Here is a 19,573-nt window from a genome sequence, read left to right as displayed (position 1 = left end):
TTATTAAAAGTGAGTAGAGATTATTCAAAGATTCAAAGTACATTTATTATTAAAGTATGTATGCATTATACAACCCAGAGAATCATAGTCCCCCAGACAGCCACGAAACAAAGAAAGAAAACTATGGAACCCATTCAAAGAAAAACATTAAGCCCCCCCGTGCAAAAAAAACCACAAATCACACAATCGGCAAAAAACAAGCATAAAACGCAGAATATAAAACTCGAAAGCAAATAGTTGAAAGAGCCTATTCAGTTCAATTCAATCTAGTGTTGCGTTGTTCGCTAACTTCAGATTAGATGGACTGGGCCAAAATATCAAACTACCTGATGAATTCAGTCAGCTGAGCAGTATCTGTGGTTGGAGACGAATTGAAACCTCACCTCAGCTCACTATAGGAAGGACGTGGAAACCATAGAAAGGGTGCAGAGGAGATTTACAAGGATGTTGCCTGGACTGGGGAGCAGGCCTTATGAGAATAGGTTGAGTGAACTTGGCCTTTTCTCCTTGGAGCAACGGAGGATGAGAGGTGACCTGACAGAGGTGTATAAGATGATGAAAGTGTGGATAGTCAGAGGCTTTTTCCCAGGGCTGAAATGACTAACACGCAAGGGCACAGTTTTAAGGTGCTTGGAAGTAGGTACAGAGGAGATGTCAGGGGTAAGTTTTCTACGCAGAGAGTGGTGAGTGCGTGGAATGGGCTGTCGGCAACGGTGGTGGAGGCAGATACGATAGGGTGTTTTAAGAGACTCTTGGATAGGTACATGGAGCTTAGAAAAATAGAGGGTTATGGGTAACCCTAGGTAGATGTTCGGCACAGCATTTTGGGCTGAAGAGCCTGTATTGTACTGTAGGTTTTCTGTGTTTCTATGAAACCTTTTCCCCCACAGTTGCTGCTTCACCCACTGAGTTTCTCTGGAAAGTTCGTTTTTCCCTCCAGTTTCCAGCATCTGCAGACTCTTGTCCCTCCTAGATTGGCTGCAGTGTTAAGCTGGAAGAGAGGAAGCTGAGGGGAAGTTCACTTGAGGTCTATACAGTAAAATTACAATGGCGTTAGCTTAAGTAACAATGAAGTCCTTTCTATTAAAAGTCAAAAAATGTGGGGTGGCAATGATTTAATGTAATTGGCAGAATGATCACAATGGAAATAAGGAAGGATATTTTTCACCTGGAGGGTGATAGGAAACTGGAACTCACTGCCTGAAAGTGCAGAGGAGAGGGATACCACCAGTACTGTTTTGCAACAACTGTATGTGGATACAGTGCTGTGATGTGCTTGAGTACAGACAAATTTTGGAAGGTCAGGTTAGTCTAGGGAGCTCTTTGTTAACAAATACAGAGAAAAACTGGGCTGAACGGCCTTATTGGTGTTTTACATTTTCGTGAATCAATGTAAACATCAGCTTTTCACCCCCGGAGATACATTGGTCATTCCTCCCTGTAACTGAGTTCAAGAAAGTGCTCACATTATTATTACAAAAGCCTTATTGCATTGTGTTTATTTTATTTACTTATATTCACTCAAATAAAAATAAAATGTCAAGAATTTGACTTTACAGTTTTATCTACCCACAGTTGCATTTTCAGGGAATTATAACATTTGTGCCCTTGAGTTCACAGGCATTCAGTCATTGACACCGTCATGGAGAGAGGTGAAAATTTGATGTTTCACTTCTTTACGAAAAGCAGAACCTCTCACCACAGTCCAGCTATGTTCATGATTTCGGGCAATGCTTCACCCACACTGATCAGTATGACCGGTTTCTGAATTCTTCCACTGACATTGGCTTCTCATTTCCAAGCATGTTGGATAATGTTTGCTTGTGGATTGAAGTCATGTAGCAGCCTCTTCTGGTGAAGTGAAGGTTTTGGGGATGATAAAAGTTACTATTATTGATCAATTATTTCAGTAGTCTGAATAACTTACTTACTTACTTACGGCCCGTTACGCTGCTGGTGTTTAGGCAGCAATGAAGGTTCTCCATCTCTGGTGGTTTTCAAGGCCTCCTTCATCGGGTTAGTAACTTCCACTCGGTTTTCACTACTGTCAGACACGCAAGTCCCAGGTGGAGACTCAGGAACACCATCGTACACAGATGTACAGTAGAAGGATTCTTCATTCCTGTTTCCATAACAGTTTTGGATTACCAGTCAGAGTTGTTGGCCCAGAGCTGACCCACCCTCCCCCCGAAGCTGGAGGACCGGTGGACCACTCTCAGTCTGGCCTCTACCCTTTGACTCGCTTGGCATAGGTGACCCTACCAAGAGCCAAAGCTCTGACTCCAGCCGACATAGTTCTCCAGGTCATCGAGGCACGCAAGCCTCCAAACCCAATGACAAGGTGGTCCTCTTGGAGGAGTTTGAATAACTGAGAGAGAAAATTATAGGTGGTAGATGTTCTTTGGGGAGTACTTTGACAGAAATTCTCTTTTCTTCATCTTACTTTACCCAGAAAGATGGCTGGCTCTCCATCCACTCCTTCTACATGGCAAGCCTCTTGCCAAAAGTTGCTTTACTATATACTGGAAGTAATACAGTGACACAACCTTTAAATCCTGCACCAAGGTTTGGTCACCCAAAGGAGAGACACTGTTCAGAGTTGTTTATGATTTCCACATCACACATGAACAAGGCAGACTTCAGAAGTACGACGGGGCCGACAGAAGAGCGATTTGCCAGAAATATCTTGTTGAATTTAAGCTGTGTACTAATGGCGATAGCTGTCACTGAGAGCTCGGCATGCAATGATTTTTCCTCCCTTTTATCTTAATAGACAGGACACTTATAGGCTATGAGTTGCCACAGTCTCCTAATTATCTCGTTCTTTCTACATTTTTGTTCTGTCATTTTTAAAACGAGTGACTTAAAATCATATGTCTACTGAAAATGTTATGGTCCATCTGCAAGTAAGTGTAATAAAGAAGATCTGGGAAATGTAGAGCAGATTGGGATGAGCACACCCTGTACTTGTACACAGCTCCAAAATCTTGTTCCTTGGTTCATTCCATGAACTGCACAAGCACTTACATTTTACATAAAAGCATCCAGGCCCAAGTACCTAAAATGTAAAGCTAGATCTCTGTTATTACATAGAGTCATAGAACACTAAAGCACAGTAACAGGCCCTTTGGCCCATCTAGTCCATGCCAACTATTACTCTGCCGAATCCCATTGACTTGCACCCAAATTTCTAAATTTCTCTTAAATGTTGAAATCAAACCTGCATCCACCACTTCTACAGGCAGTTCATTTTACACACTCACCACCCTCTGAATAAAGATGTTCTCTCTCATGTTCCCCTTAAACATTTCATTTTTCACCCTTTACCCATGATCTCCAGTTCAAAACTCACCCAAATGCTTGCATTTATCCTATCTTTTTCCCTCATTCTCCAATGCTCTCAGGTATAAAATCTTAACTTATTTAACCTTTCCCTATAACTCAGGTCCTGCAGTCCCAGCAACAACCTTGTGAATTTTCTCTGCACTCTTTCAATCTTATTGATATCTTTCCAGTTGGTAGATGATCAGAACTGTACACAATACTGCAAATTAGGCCTCACAAATGTCTTAATGCAACTAATAACATCCCAACTCCATTACCCAATACTTCTGTTTTGGCACATTGGCTTTCATAAATCATAATCTACCACATACAATTTCAAAATGTTAGCATAAGTACACATGTTCTCTTATGGTTTGCATTTTCACCAAATGTAGAAAAGCAAATGATTTCTCATATATGTTTTTTGTAATCTATTAAACAGTAGTTATTTGAGTTATTTCCAGTTTGTTTACATTTTTAATACAGCTATGTCGAGAAAAGGGTAGCATGGTAGTGTAGTGGTTAGCACAATGTCTTACAGTGCCAGAGACCAGGGTTCAATTCCCAGCGATGCCTGTAAAGAATTTGAACGTTCTCCCCGTGATCACGTGGGTTTCTTCCAGGTACTCCGGTTGCCTCCCACAGACCAGAGGTTGGTAGATTACTTTGGTCATTGGAAATTGTCCTGTGATTTGGCTAGGGTTAAATCGGGAGATTGCTGGGTGTCACAACTCGAAGGGCTAGAAAGGCCTATTCTGCGCTGTATCTTAATAAATAAATAAATAGACAGATAAATACATACATACATTAATAAAATGTGCACTTTTTTGGTGAAATACCATGTCTTTAGTCTATGAATTTACCACGAGGTTCATAATGTGAAGTATAAATCTCTGCAGGTCTCTGTTTGGTCCTGGTATTTAATGTCCAAAATTTAAATAGATCTTTTCTTTACTAGTAAGTAAAAAGAATGCTTTCCTTGAAATATTTTGAATAACACTTAAATCCACATAATTTAAACTCACTCCTTTTAAAATCCCAACTGATTTTGATTTAATTTAGCACAAATATTCCAGTTAACTATTAATTTAAAGGACATCCTACTTAAAAGTGCACATGGTTACTATTGCATTGCCAGTTCTCCCAAGGAAGGACCTTTACACTCAATGCAATTATAGCTAATCATTATAATGAAAACAGAAGAAAAGATCAGAATACGAAACTAGCCCACTAATATTTGCAGAGTAAGAAGGAAAATAAATCTTTCTGGGAGGTCTGCAGGATATAGTTTAGAAAACATAGAAAAACAATAGGAAACCTACAGCACAATATAGGCCCTTCGGCCCACAAATCTGTGCTGAACATGTCCTTACCTTAGAAAATACCAAGGGTTACCCATAGCCCTCTATTTTTCTAAGCTCCATGTACCTATCCAGGAGTCTCTTAAAAGACCCTATTGTATCCACCTCCACCACCGTCACTGGCAGACCAGTTCTATGCACTCACCACTCTCTGCATAAAAAACTTACCCCTGACATCGCCTCTGTACCTACTTCCAAGCACCTTAAAACTGTGCCCTCTCGTGCTGCCATTTCAGCCCTGGGAAAAAGCCTCTGACTATCCACACGATCAATGCCTCTCATTATCTGATACACTTCTATCAGGTCACCTCTCATCCTCTGACGTTTCTCAGCCTCTGTTCTCACAGTTCTTACACTTAACTGTTTTTGAAGCAGCTGGTGCATTTAGAGCCACAACTAACTCTATAAAGAAATTTATTTATTTATTGAGATGCAGCCAAGAATTGGCCCTTCGAGCCGTGCCGCCCAATAATCTCTTACAGGCAGCAGCCCGAATCGAACCCCGGTTGCTGGTACTATAAAGTGTTGTGCTAACCTCTCCACTACCATGTGCTAACTTGTTTTCTAAAGAAATCGTGCTATCCCCCCTACATCCATAGATGCTTCATGGTATGCCGAGTATTTTCAGCATGCAATTTAGATTTCCGGCTTCAGCAGCCATAGGCCCAACTGGGCCAATTCTGAGGTAGACTGGAAGGCATGTGCAGCAAGGTTAGTCAGAGCATGTGACATTGAGGGACCAGAAGTGATATCTGAGACTGCTGCAAATGGAATTGTGAGGCAAGACTGGGCCTTTGGTAAATTGGGATCTGGTCTTAGGGTCATTGAGAGGTGTGGGATTGGGAGAACAGTAGACCATTTCTGGAAGAGGGGTGAGGGGGAGGCGCAAAGATGGCTGAAGGATGAAAGATAAGTTCCTGACTTTGCTGATTAGTGACCCCAGTCCGGAGCTGTGTTGGGAAGACTAGGTTCTTCCAGAGGACTCATTAATACTTGCCCCGTATCGTTGCAGTAACTTGACTCATGTCTACAAAAGTATAAAGTACAGTAAATTTATTATCAAAGCACATATATATCATTATTTACAACCCTGAGATTCATTTTCTTGCAGGCATACTCACCAAACCTATAGAATAGTAACTATTCTATGTAGTTATAGTTAACAGGAGCATTTAAAGATCAGCCAGAAGGCAGAAGATAAAAGAAGTTGCAAATGCACATATAAATAAATAACAATAAATAATGAGAACATGAGATAATGAGATAAAGAGACCTTAAAGTGAGATGATTGGTTGTTGGAACATCTCAATGGATGAGCAAGTAAGTGTAGTTATCCCCCTTTGTTCAAGAGACTTATAGCTGAGGGGTAGTAACCATTCTTGAACCTGGTGGTGTGAGTCCTGAGGCTCTTGTACCTTCTAGCTGATGGCAGCAGTGAGAAAAGAGCATGGCCTGGGTGGTGTCAATCTCTGATGATGGATGTTGCTTTCCTTTAACAGTGTTTCATGTAGATATACTCAATGGTTGGGAGGCTTTACCTGTGATGTATTGGATTAAATCCATGACCTTTTGTAGAATCTTCTGTTCAAAGGCATTGGTGTTTCAATACCAGGCCATGATGCCACCAGTCAATACACTCTCCACTACACATCTCACCAGGTGATAGTACCTGGTCAGATTCCTTGAGTAATTAAAAGTGATCTGGAATTGGCTTTTATCATCTTCCACTCCAGAAAATGGGATGGCATGGTAGCATAGTGGTTAGCATGATACTTTACAGTACAGGCAACCCAGGTTCAATTCTCGCTGCTGCCGGCAAGAAGTTAGCACTTTCTCTTCCAGACTTGTGAGTTTCCTCGATTTCCTCCCACAGTCCAAAGCTGTCAGGATGCCGGGCAGCATGGCTCAAAGGGCCAGAGAGGCCTATTCCATGCTATATCTCAATAAGATAAAATAGAATAAAAAATAATGGAATTATTTTAATTACATAACGCATTAAAAATTGCACTATCACATGATTTCACTCGAAATGGCCAATCAAAGATGAGAGTGCTAAGTGCTTAAATTACTGGTGGTTGAGATGTCCGCTGTTAGTGTAAAATAATCAACTTGTGTTGTGTTCAGCAGCTGAATTGCACTTCAGGAATGCTGCTGTGCGCAGTGTAGGAGTCACTTCACCTACCCTGAGGCTTTTTCTTCTGATGGGTAGGTTAATAGCAGTGTGTAAGTGCTTTATCTCCACAGTGTGTACATCCAGATTTCCAGCAACTGTAAACTTTCTGAAATGCTTTTGCATTCAGCATATCAAACCATTTCAGTAATCACCATGGTTTGAACTACACTTTCAAATACTAATTACCTTAATAATATGTAGCAAGTCCAGTGATTCAGCAAAAAGTATTTCTTATTATATTTCATTTTGCTAATAACATGTGGGCTTGCATGAACTTTCCCAATATAGAACTGAATTAAATAAAACTTCACCCAATCTGGTGAATATTTAAAGTAATTATGTGCCATCAAATTATAGCTGTACAAGGGCAGCTGCCCATCTATGAAATTCTGAAATAAAAAATAAATGTTTATATTTACTGCATGCAAGTTAGCAACTTAACTGAGTTCAGGACTGTTAAGTATAACTTGTTTTAAGGCAGGTGACTGCTCTCTATTTCAATTAATGCACCTTCAAGCTCTGGAAAAGGAATAAAATCAACGAAGGAAATTTAAATAAATATCCCAAATTTTAAGTTTGCTGTCAGTAGAGCCTGTAATCTCCCCAAGTTTGCTGATTTGAATAAAAATGGATCCTCTTTGTAAAACTTGCTGGGGATAATCGAGGTGAATTTGCGACTGTAACCCAGCTCGAAGTCGTGCAGCATACCAGTTAGGCCGGTGTTGCAGTGCTGGAGGAGAAGCCCTGAAGAAATCTGCCCTTAAAGCCCACACCCTGCAGCTTCATGCATCTGAGCATATTTGCTATCACGAAGAGAAACAAGCCAATATCTAGATAAGTTACAAGAATGCCTTGGTTTAGTTCTCTCTCACTGCCCCTTGCCTTAATGATTCTGCCTGTGGCATATTGAAGGCTTGTAGAGGATGCAGTGAGCAGATATTCATTTCTCCAAACTGATGCCTCATTTTTATCATTCCTTTCAAAAAAAAGTGTTGGTCAAGGCTCTGAACAGTTAGACGGCTCACTGCACCCACTGTGCTCATGTCAGCTTGGGCCTCTGTTTAGGACCAAACTGAAGTGCATTTTAGTTGTCACTGGATGTTTGACTGTTTATTTACTGAGATGCAGCGCAGAACAGGCCCTTTTTGCCGGTCGAGCCTCACTACCCATCAACCCCCGATTTAAACCAATTTAACCCTAATGGGAATATTTACGAGGACCAAGTGGTCTTCCTGTGGGAAGAAACCAGAGCACCTGGAGGAAACAAATGTGGTCACAGGGAGAACGTACAAACTTCTCACAGGCAGCAGTGGGAATTGAACCCGGGACACCTGTACTGTAAAGCATTGTGCTAACCACTACACTACCACCCTGCCCCATTGGTAGACAACAGCTGAAAGAAGGTTGATAAATGAAAGGCAGACTTGAAAGTGCAGAAATGCATCCTTAATGTTGTGATTTGGAATTGCAGAAATACTTGGGTTTGCTTATTTGGAATATGTTTAATAGCACTATTTATCGTTTTTCTGGTTTTAGATTCAACACTGGTTCCAGATTGTAGGTCCTCTCATTGGTACAGAGATTAAATTCATCGTCCCATTAATTTATATTTGTCTTAAGTGGCTTGTGCTAATAGATCTTGGTGCTCAGATTTAAGATTAACCATTAAAAAAAAGTACAAGGCCCAACCGTTTATAAGTCACTGAATATATTGGATTTCAAACTGAATGTGGGGTGCAAAGTGAGGACAGAAACTAGTGTAAATCAAAGTGAATTGTTTAGGTGTTAAATTCTGGATTGCCAGTACTTACAATGTGCTTTTGGACTATTGTCTCTGGTTTTGACAGACCCTCCCAGGGTTAACATCCACAGCATTTAAGTGTGATTTGAACTGGCACAAATGATGCGTAATGAAATGATATTCAGCCTGTATTGAGCAGTGAGAGTCATAGTATCAATACATTTGAGACATTGACAATAAAAGTCCAGCCAAATGCTTTGGATGATGTCAATATACTCCAATGATATATTGTGTAGATTATTAGATTTTCCAAATCCCCAGTGTCCCTAATCATTCTGATAAAAGTATTGTGACTGTAATTGATTTCAGTGTAGTATCTACAACCAAACACAGTTTTTTTTTGTTCAGTGGAGTTATCCGTGCATAAAGCTAGCTTGTCGCATTTCTGCATTATTACATAAATTTGAAATGGATAAAGGGCAGGATTGACTTTATAATAATTTATTCTAAGAATTTTGACAGATCCAATAATTATTTAATATTTGATTATTCCTATGCAATAATTTCTCTGAAGGTGACCTTCTGATGATTGGTCCCACCTCACAACCGTAACCAATAGCTCGGTATTTAGCTTCATCAGTCAACCATTTCATTTCATCCTCGCTAAAAGTGCACTCTTGCCAAAGTTTACTGCTTTTATGTTACATTTCAAAGTAACATAGTGGTTAGCACAACACTTTACAGTACCAGCAACCCTGAGTTCATTTCCTGCCGCTGTCTATAAGGGGTTTGTACATTCTCCCCGTGACCGCATCTGTTTCCTCTGGGTGCTCCAGTTCCCTCCCACAGTCCAAAGAGATACAGAGGTTAATTGGTGGTTGTAAATTGCCCCCTGATTAGACTAGAGTTAAATAAGTGGGTTGCTGAGTGGTGAGGCTTGAAAGGCTAGAAGGGACTATTTTGTGCTATATTCTCAATAAATAAACAAATGTTTGGTTAAGGAAGTTTGATTAAGCATGGATAGTTAGCAGGGAGTAATTATTGTTTTTTCTCTGAGTTCTTTGTAATTGTAATCTGAATTCTTTAATTTCCATCAGTTAGAATCTATTTGATCAGTTTTATAATTATAATAAATTCCAGCTTGCAAAACAAAGTTTCCCACAGTTTCATCTACAGTCTGGAAAATGGCAAGAAGGAAAGTTTCACATTCAAGTTCAAGTGTGACTGTAATTCAACCATGCATGAATACCCATGAATACAGCCAAGCAAAACAGAGTTACTGCAGGCCCAAGGTGCAAAACTGTGAACCAACAGTCACACACAGCACAGGGGACACATAGTACATATAAAATAGTAAGTACATGTAAGATAGCAGTAAAGTACAGTCACACAAAAAATTATCATCAAAGTCTCTGAGTCCATGAATATTGCAGCAGTCTCCAGTGGAACACAATACAGCTGAGCAAACTCTGGGGGTAGTGCCAACTCCGGCATGGATACCATTGCTACAGCATCTCTGATACCCTGGTAAAGTGCCCGACTCCAAAGCCTCCTCCTGAGAGGCTGCAAGCAGGCAAAACTGTGGCTTGAAGCCTAGACCTTGCTACAACTGACGGCACACAGCTCCCCTGCTGTTTGCCAATGAATCAATTAATTGGACCTGCAGTATTCCACACCACCAATGTCCAACGAGATCTTACAATCACAAGAAAAGCAACTAAGATGATCACCTGCTGTTACATCGTACTCCTCCTTTGTGCACTGACATGCCTCTGTCGCAGTCCACAGCAAGTCCAGTTCCTTCAGCTTCTCCACCAACGAGCAACTCTGTAATGAGGTAGACCTGCAGCGGTGTCTTGTGATCGTAAAAATCATGTTTAAAAAAGACAATAACACCATTGGTTGACCCCGTAGAAGACACTGCATCCGAACATGCTGCGACCTAACCAGAAGGAGAAAATTTGTTCAATACAGATTGTATTTCTAAATTTCTCCTCTTTCTGTTATGAAATATATTTTAAAAAAAATATTGGAAATATCCAGTAAGTCAGGTAGTATCTGTGGAGAGAGAAATGGTAAATGTTTCAGATCAATGACCTCTCATCAAAACTGGGAAAAAATTTTAAAGATAATGGAAATCTGATGTTCCAGCAAAAGTCAGGAAGAGCTGAGGGAACAAGGGGAAGTTTTACAATTTGGTGGATGCAACAAGTGAGAGCAACTTAATGGCCATGGTACCTGCGAGAGAGATGAACAAATCTGATGAAAGGCCGTGAATGATTTGTCCAGTGGAAGTATGATTAGAAGATGAATTACATTATGAAATTACCATAACAATTAAAGGAATGCAATAAATTGAATATTAGCAATGTGAGGTAAAAGGATGGATTACTTTTGTACCATGACTAAATTTACCAATTTTTTCCTGGACACTTGAAGAGTAGTTTACCCATAATTTGTTGGATTCTTTCATATTAATCAGCATTCATTTTTGCAGTGCTGATAAACAACACAGCTGACAGGAATGCAGTGTAATGAGCTGGATTCTCTTTGGAAAGTGTACAGTTCTGCATAGAATTCCACAAAGAGCTCATGCTTTCCAGGAACTCAAGGTCCAAGAACTACGACGGCATGATAGTGCACCGATTAGCAAAACACTTTACAGTACCAGCGACCTGGGTTCAATTACCTCCACTGCCTGTAAGGAGTTTGTGTGTTCTCCCTGTGACTGCATGGATTTCCTCCAGGTGTTCTGGTTTCCTCCCACAATCCAGAACGTACCCGTTGTTAGGTTAATTGGTCATTGTAAATTATCCCTTGATTAGGCTAGTGTTAAATAGGTGGATTGCTTGGTGGTGCAACTCCAAGGGTGAGAAGGGCCTATTCTGTGCTGTATCTCAATAAATAAATAATTAAATGTTGAAGTCCAGGATGTAGAAGCTTCTTGTTTATTTGCCTTGGTAGTAAACCTCTCCTGGGCTTGACCTGGCGCAGTAATATGGTCTCCATCCACTTCAATGGAGAGGAAGTATGAGGGACTCCTGATAACTATAAGGCAATTTGAATATTTTAATTCATTGAGTTTGCTTCAATACTTAAATTAATTTTGATCGCTTTTAAAGGTTTTTGATTAATTTTGAAATGTTATAACAATTTGATTTTGTTTTCCCAGAAACATTCCATGTTTATTGTCAGTTTTGTCTGCTTGTAATGCCGGGGTATGTGGCTTAGCTGAATGTCAAAGGTCTTTGTTTCCAGCATTCCCATGGATAGGTCATGTTTTGTCCTCTCCACATGCTATGAGTTTTGTATGGAAGTCTTGTATTGAGGGTCAGGATGGGTCCTCTAAGGGGTGTCTTGTCAAGGAATCCCACCAGGTAAGTGTAGAGATAGTGAGTACGGCAGTGCTGAAAATTCTGGACCAATATCCCATATCTTTTCATTGCTTAAAAGATCTTAACTGATGGACGATATTGTAGGCAAACCAGTAAGAAGGAATTCCATGACTTTTCTCCAACGTATAATTTCAGTTTTTGTCTTTGCTCCTGGATCTATAGAGGATATGAAGTAACATCAAGTTTATTGTCACTAAACTATAAACATGTTTCCCATCAGATGAGACAACATTTCTCTGAACCATGTGTAAAGCACTATACTACACATTACACACTGTAACTATGGAAGTAATGATAAAATCTACAGATGGATTACCCATAAATAAACAAACTAAAGTGCATAACTTAAACACAAAATAATCTGCAGGTGCTGGGGTCGAAGCAACACTCACAACACGCTGGAGGAACTCAGCAGGTCGGGCAGCATCCGTGGAGAAGATCGGTCGACGTTTCGGGCTGGAACCCTTCATCAGGACGAAGGGTTTCAGCCCAAAACATCAACCGATCTTTTCCACGGATGCTGCCTGACCTGCTGAGTTCCTCCAGCGTGTTGAAAGTGCATAACTTAAATGTTGTAAGGTACAGATTAACCAGTAACACCTTGAATGCAATGCAGCAGGGAGTTCAGAAGCCTAATAGTCTAAGGGCAGAAACTGCTTCCCATCACACAGTGTCACAATAAATACACACAGTGACAAAAATACACTGTGGGTTCTAGTATTTTAATAGCAAACTAGCTGAAATTAGGGGAATGATAATTGCATGAAGTAATACGAAGTATTCAACATAGCTTTTGATGAAATAAAATTCTGGAATAAATCGGAATTTACAAAAGGTAAATAGATTTTTTTTCCCTCATCCTAATGAACATCACGTCCCCACACGATGCCATCATCCCCTTCAAGTGGGTGGAGATAATGTGACATGCTTGTACTCTATATATAACAGGTGAGAGGGAGATGGTAAGCAGGATACTCAGAACACAGTTGATCTTCTTTAAGCTGCTGACAAAATGTCAGATAATATCAAATAGTGAAAGGTGAGCATTAGGGTGGTGGAGAGTAGTTTTGGCATTATATGTATTTATATATAAGTTTTGTTTTGTTCAATGTGTCTCTGAGTCATAAAGCATAAACTAAATTGAGTCATACAGCACAAACACTCAATTTTTAAAAAAATTCCAATGATATTGGACCATTATCGAGAACTCACTGAAACACTTGCTGAAGCATCACTTAGTGCTTTGGATATATTGAGTGCTGAAGAGGACAGAATTAAATGTGCTGCCACCCATTACATTTTTTTATTACCAGTAGTATGGCAAAGTAGCACAGATCAAAAAATACCATTAGCATAATCACAATCTGTGCATCCTGATTTCAGAATTAACACATCACCAATTTCTCTCAATTTAACCTGCAGTTTATTTCAGAAATGACTGATCAGCCTTTTGCCACATAAGTTCAAAGTTCATAGAAGAGTACAACACAGGAACAGGCCCTTCAGCCCACAGTGTTGTGCTGAACCAGCTAAAAAGCAAATCAAAAACATCCAAACACTTATCCCTCTTACCTACACCATTTCCATATCCCTCCGTCTTTCTTACATCCATATACCTAACTAAATGTCTCTTAAAAACCTCTATCACCAAACCAGGTAACACATTCCAGACATCCACCACTCTCTGAGTAAAAAAACTTACCTCTCCCTTCTCCTTTAAAACTACCCCCTCTCACTTTCAATGCATGCCCTCTGGCATTAAACATCTCAACCCCGCAAAACAGACACTGCCTGTCTATTCTATCTATGCCTGTCATGATCTTATAAACCTCCTATTACATCTCTCCTTAGCCTCCACCACTCCAGAGAACTCCAAAGTACATTTATTTTCAAAGTATGTATACATTATATGATCTTGAGATTTGTCTCCTTACAGGCAGCCACAAAACAAAGAAACCCAAAAGAACCCATTTAAAAAAAGACGCAAATACCCAATGTGCAGAGAGGGAAACAAAAAACCTAATTGTGCAAATAATAAAAGTAGACAAATTGCATTCAGAACAAAAGTAAGTCCATAGACATGAAGCCTGGAGCAGGCCACAACATCGGCCTCAGTTCAGTGCAGAGCTGCGGAAGTATCACGGAACAGTGAGCAGAACCGGACTGAACCATGCCTATTGAAGATTTCATGCTGAAATTGATAATGTTAGTCCAAAATTTTGTAACTTTTCTGTTTCAGGGAGTAGTTCCTTGAGTCCTCCTCAACAGTCACATTGGCTTTATTTCCTTATGCTCCTGGAACATGGAATATAGAGTTAGTTGCATTATAAACATCCATTTATAAATTGCACTTACTGTGGCAGGTATCTCACAGCACTTCACAGAGATGTCAAATCAAAACTGATGTCAATTCCTTGAATTAGATTCAAGACAATTGAACAAAACTTTAATCAAGGAAGTTTTTTAAAGAAATTTCTTAAGTAAAAAATGAGAAGCAGATAGGTGAGAGCTTCAGAATGGGAATCCAAAGTTTAGAACTTTGACATCATAGATTTGGGCTGTCAGTGATGGATGGTGTTGAGCACTGATAGTACTGGTTGAGGTGTTTGATGTTGTGTGTTCACAGAACTTAGCAATTAGCTTGCAGACATTTCATCACCAGTCAAGATGACATCCTCAGTGTGCAGTTGTTGGTTCCCCTCTGGCGCAAGCAAACACGAAATTGAATTTTTAGAAGCATGATTCTCTTTTAATAACTGTAAACAAACATATTAAAATTGACTCTGTCTACGAACCCCTAAGAGCCAAAGAAACGTGAGCCTATAGAGTTCAAAGGTCATTTGAAGGGGTAGCCGATCAGAACTGAGACAAGCAAACCCGGGAAGGTGGGTGGGGGTGTGGCTGTATCAATATGAGCACTGTCAGTGGGAAACACCAACAACTACTGTAGATTGAGAATGTCAACTCGACTGGTGATGAAACGTCTGCAAGCTAATTGCCAAGCTCGGCGAACATCGCAACATCAGAAGTGATGAAATTATTAATTATGGGATTGCATTGCAGGCCAGAATTAGAGGAATGTTGATATCTCAAAGGATTATTGTGCTGAGCATAAAGTGGAAGGTGATAAGGCTGGGTGAAAGACTGTAAAAGGATTTGAAAACAGGAATGAAAACACTTAACTGGAAATCATTGTTGGTCAGAAAGAAAGTAATTGGACTTCTTGAAATGTAGGATATGGAAAACAGAGTTCTGGATAACTTGAAGTTTACAAAGAGTAGAACAAGAAAAAAAAAAGTAGAAAAAATGGGCTGAAAAATGATAGATGGAATTTAATGCAAATAAGTGTGAGGGTTGCACTTTGGTAGGACCAACCAGGGTAGGTCTATATATAGAGAGAATGGTAGGGCACCAAGGAGTATGGTAGAACAAAAGGATCTGGGAGTACAGGTCCATAATTCATTGAAAGCAGTGTCACAGGTTGATAAGGTTGTAAAGAAGTCTTTTAGCACATTGGCCTTCGTAAATCCAAGTATTGAGTACAGGAGATGGAATGTTCTGTTAAGTTGTAGAAGATATTGGTGGGACCTAATTTGGAGTATTGTGTGCAGTTTTGGTCACCTACCTACAGGAAAGATGTAAGTGAGGTTGAAAGAGTACAGAGAAAATTTACAAGGATGCTGTCAGTTCTAGAGGACCTGAGTTATATGGAAAGATTGAATAGGTTGGGACTTTACTGCTTGGATCATAGAAGACTGGGAGGATATTTGATACAGGTATACAAAATTATGAGGGGTATAGATAAAGTAAATGCAAGCAGGCTTTTCCCACTGAGGTTGGATAGGACTACAACATGATGTCATGCGTTATGGGTGAAAGGTGAAAAGTTTAAGGCGAATTTGAGGGAAAACTTCACTCAGAGGGTTGGGAGAAGCTGGAACGAGCTGCCAGTACAAGTAGTGCATGCGAGTTCGATTTCAACCTTTAAGGGAAGTTTGTGTAGGTACGTGGCTAGTAGGGGCAATGGAGAGCTATGGTCCTGGTGCAGTTTGATGGGACTAGGCAGTTCAAATGGCTCAGGATAGATGAGATGAGCTGAAGACCTGCTTTGTCCTGTACTTTTCTATGACCCTATGACTGTAAGAGAATGTACCTTGGAGCACAGTTTGTGAATATTTCAGATGTAGCAAAGGCATATACGGGCATTTCGACAACAGATCAGCAAAGGTAGTATGAAAGCAACTAATGCTAACAAGGAGAGAATAGTAACAGTATATAATCTTACTATTTGCTAGCATGCAAGATGTAGGATTTGAATTTATCCCCAGCCTTTCTTGCACTAATGTTAATTCAATGTTGTTTCACAACGAGGTTCTCATATGTAAGCTTTTGTGGAGATTTTTCTGCATATATTATCAATGCTCTTCTCACAAGTCATGTAAAATAGCTGAAAGTCATTAATGGTAACATCAGTACACACTTCTCCAACACTGCATGTAGAGGCTGATATGAGAGTCAGTATGGACCAGGTAACTTTCCCCAGCTCAATTGATTGTAGCTGCCTAATGCTGACTGTACTGTGATTTTCATTACACCCGATGACTGTTGATACGTTCTCCTTCCTATGCACAAAGTTCATTGTCGCTTGCACAAGTACATACATGTACACATGCAATGAAAAGTTCACTTGCAGCAGCATCACAGGCCACATAGCAAGAAAGACACAATACTCAAAAGAAAAACATAAATTGTGCACAAGTTTTACAGGGAAGAACACATTTAGAACAAAAAAAAGCCAAATTCCTTTGTAGTGCAAAGTGCTAACTTTATTGCTGTGTGTACTTTATAGTAAATGCCAGTGTATTTGAACTCTACAGTGAAAGATGAAGGATGTTTGGTTCAGAGGGTATTTCATGGTGTGTATGACAAGTCTTGTTCCAAAGTTATATCCTATACACTCTCTTGACCAGGGGTCATAGAAGATCATTAAATTCACACCTGTTGGTACTTACTGAATTTAAGCATGCAGTTTATTTGAATGTCCCTCAAATCTGAGATTATCCCAGTTTAATATAATATTGATGTTCACAACTGAGAAGTTGAAAAGAGTTTCGTTTTCAATTATTTTATTCAACCTCACACAAGTTTTTTCTTTTAGCTAGCACCAGGAGTTTACAAGTAATGGATGAATTTCTGAGGAATTTTCTTTTTAAAATGAAGATTGTTCTGTTTTTGCGTGCACATCTGGGTTTGCTTTTCCACCAACGTAACATTTGCTAATTACAATACAGGTCGAGCAAAAGAAGACGGACGACGACTACCAGGTATTGTACATACTAACTAGCTGTGGGAGTACAGTAATTAGCTTGCACTAATTTTGGAATCAATTACAACAAAGCTGCAGCAAGAAGCCTTGGCTTCCCTTCTCCCTAGTCTATCTGGCTCAGCCATAACTATCTCATGTTTCAACACTTTCTTCTAACTTAGCTCCTGACCTTGTTGCTTTTTGCTGTCACGGGAAAGCTTGCTGACAGTCTTCTGATGATTATTACACAATGACTAAAGCAGTAAACACCTCTCATGTCTGGGCACATAGTTTTATCACATCTTCTTGTCTCTTAGTGTTCACTAATATTCCTCTAGTTATTTCCAAGTTCTTTACATTATTTAATCCAATCAAGTGATGCTTGTCCTTTTCGTAGAATTATTTGCCTGTGAAATTGTGTTCTTTGTGTATAATGTGAATTTTGACGCTTCATATGTTTTGCTTTGCTCTTACAAAATTATGTGATGCATTTTGAATGGAAGTCATTAATCCATTTCATTTTTTTCTTTTGTTCTATTTCTTTTTTTTTCCTTTTGATCCATTACCACCTAGTAGCATCTCCCCAGCCTCCCCCCCATGCTATTCCCTCCCAGCCCCTGTCTACTTCAGGTGCAGATGGTGCAACAGGTGAAAATGCCACTGACAGCACAAATGCCAGCTTAGTCAATGGTATGTTGAGAGCACCTGGCTTTTTATTATTTAATTTGGTGGTTTCTCATGCTTCATCGATTCTCAGCCTTATCCTGAAAATGCACAAATGTATTTTCAATGCATGTGTTTAGTTGATATTAGCCTGTAAGGATTGCCACAGTCTCCAGTACCAAGTTCTTTAAAATATTGCAGAATAAAATGTCAAAAAAAGTTGAAGCAGGTCTTTTTGACAAAGGCATGAAACACATTTGAAGCACAACCAAGAGAAGATCTGCAGATGCTGGAAATCCAAGCACACACAAAAAATGCTGGAGGAAGTCGGCAGGCCAGACAGCATCTATGGAAAAGAGTAAACAGTTGACGTTTTGGGCTGAAATCCTTCATTGGAACTGGAGAAAATAAATGAGTGGTCAGAGTGAGGAGGTGGGGAGGGGGCGGGGGTTCTCAGCCCAAAACGTCAACTGCTTACTTTTCTCCATAGATGCTGTCTGGCCTGCTGAGACACATTGAAAGATTTTATTTTATTTGTAGTTTTATTTAAAAATTTGCAATTTTGGGAAGATTTGTCCCAAAAGGATTGAAGCAGGGGCATGTGTAAGAATTTCAACTTGACTGCTTTGGGAGGGATACTTGTAACAGATGCATATTTTGCAAATACAGGCAGAAGTACACATCGGCAATGCGCTTATTGGAGGAGCCTGTGTTAAATGGTTCCCTTTCAGGATATGTAATAATATACAGAATTCACCACTGTCTGCAGTAGATTAGGTATAACAACAATCAACATTTATGAGGCCCCTTTAAAATAATTCAAAGTTTAAAATAAATTTATTATCAGAATACGTGAATGTCACCATATACAATCCTGAGATTTTTTTTGTGGGTATACTCAGTAAATCCAAGAAACATATTAGAATCAATGGAAGACCTCATCAACAGGCATCCAACCAGCGTGCAAAAGACAACAAATTGTACAAATACTAAAAGGAAGTACTAAATACTAAATCTCAATAAATAATCAATGAATATGGAGAATGTGAGATGACGAGTACTTGAATGTGAGTCCTTAGGTTGTAGGAACATTTCAGTACTTTGGCGAGTGAAGTTGAGTGAAGTTATCCCATTTTGGTCGTGAGCCTGATGGGTGAGGGGTAATACTGTTCCTGAACCTGGTGGTGTGAGTCCTGAGGCTTCTGTACCTTCACCCCGATGGCAGCAGTGAGAAGAGACCATGACCTAGGTGGTGGGGATCCCTGATGATTGATGCTGCTTTCCTGCAACAGTGCTCAATGGTGGAGAGGGCTTTACCTGTGAAGGACTTGGCCCTATCCACTACTTTTTTTTAGGATTATCTATTCAAGGGCATTGGTGCTTCCATATCAGGCTGTGACACAGTCAGTCAATATAGTCTCCACCACACATCTATAGAAGCTTTAAAAATTTTTAGATGTCATGCCGAATCTTCACAAACTCCTAAGGAAGCAGAGGTGCTACCATGTTTTCTCCATATTTGCACTTAAGTGTTGGGCCCAGGACAAGTTGTCCAACATGATAACACTGAGGAATTTAAAGTAGCTGGTCCTCTACTTCTGATCCTCCAAT

At 39.8% G+C, this 19,573-nt stretch overlaps 1 protein-coding gene across 11 annotated transcripts in view; it reads left to right on the top strand.

Moving 5' to 3' along the window:
- Positions 1 to 19,573, top strand: part of atp2b2 (ATPase plasma membrane Ca2+ transporting 2) — a 927,552-nt gene that overhangs the window by 694,523 nt on the left and 213,456 nt on the right. For all 11 annotated transcript variants that reach the window (XM_063068192.1, XM_063068182.1, XM_063068188.1 and 8 more), the window contains 2 exons: positions 17,286 to 17,318; positions 17,876 to 17,989. In XM_063068192.1, coding sequence (XP_062924262.1) covers positions 17,286 to 17,318; positions 17,876 to 17,989 — 147 coding nt within the window. The remainder of the gene's footprint in view (positions 1 to 17,285; positions 17,319 to 17,875; positions 17,990 to 19,573) is intronic.

The sequence above is a fragment of the Mobula hypostoma genome, chromosome 15, assembly GCF_963921235.1.
Source record: "Mobula hypostoma chromosome 15, sMobHyp1.1, whole genome shotgun sequence".
Lineage (NCBI taxonomy): Eukaryota > Metazoa > Chordata > Chondrichthyes > Myliobatiformes > Myliobatidae > Mobula > Mobula hypostoma.
Note: the sequence above shows the minus strand (reverse complement) of the source record. Positions and strands in the feature narration are given on the sequence as shown.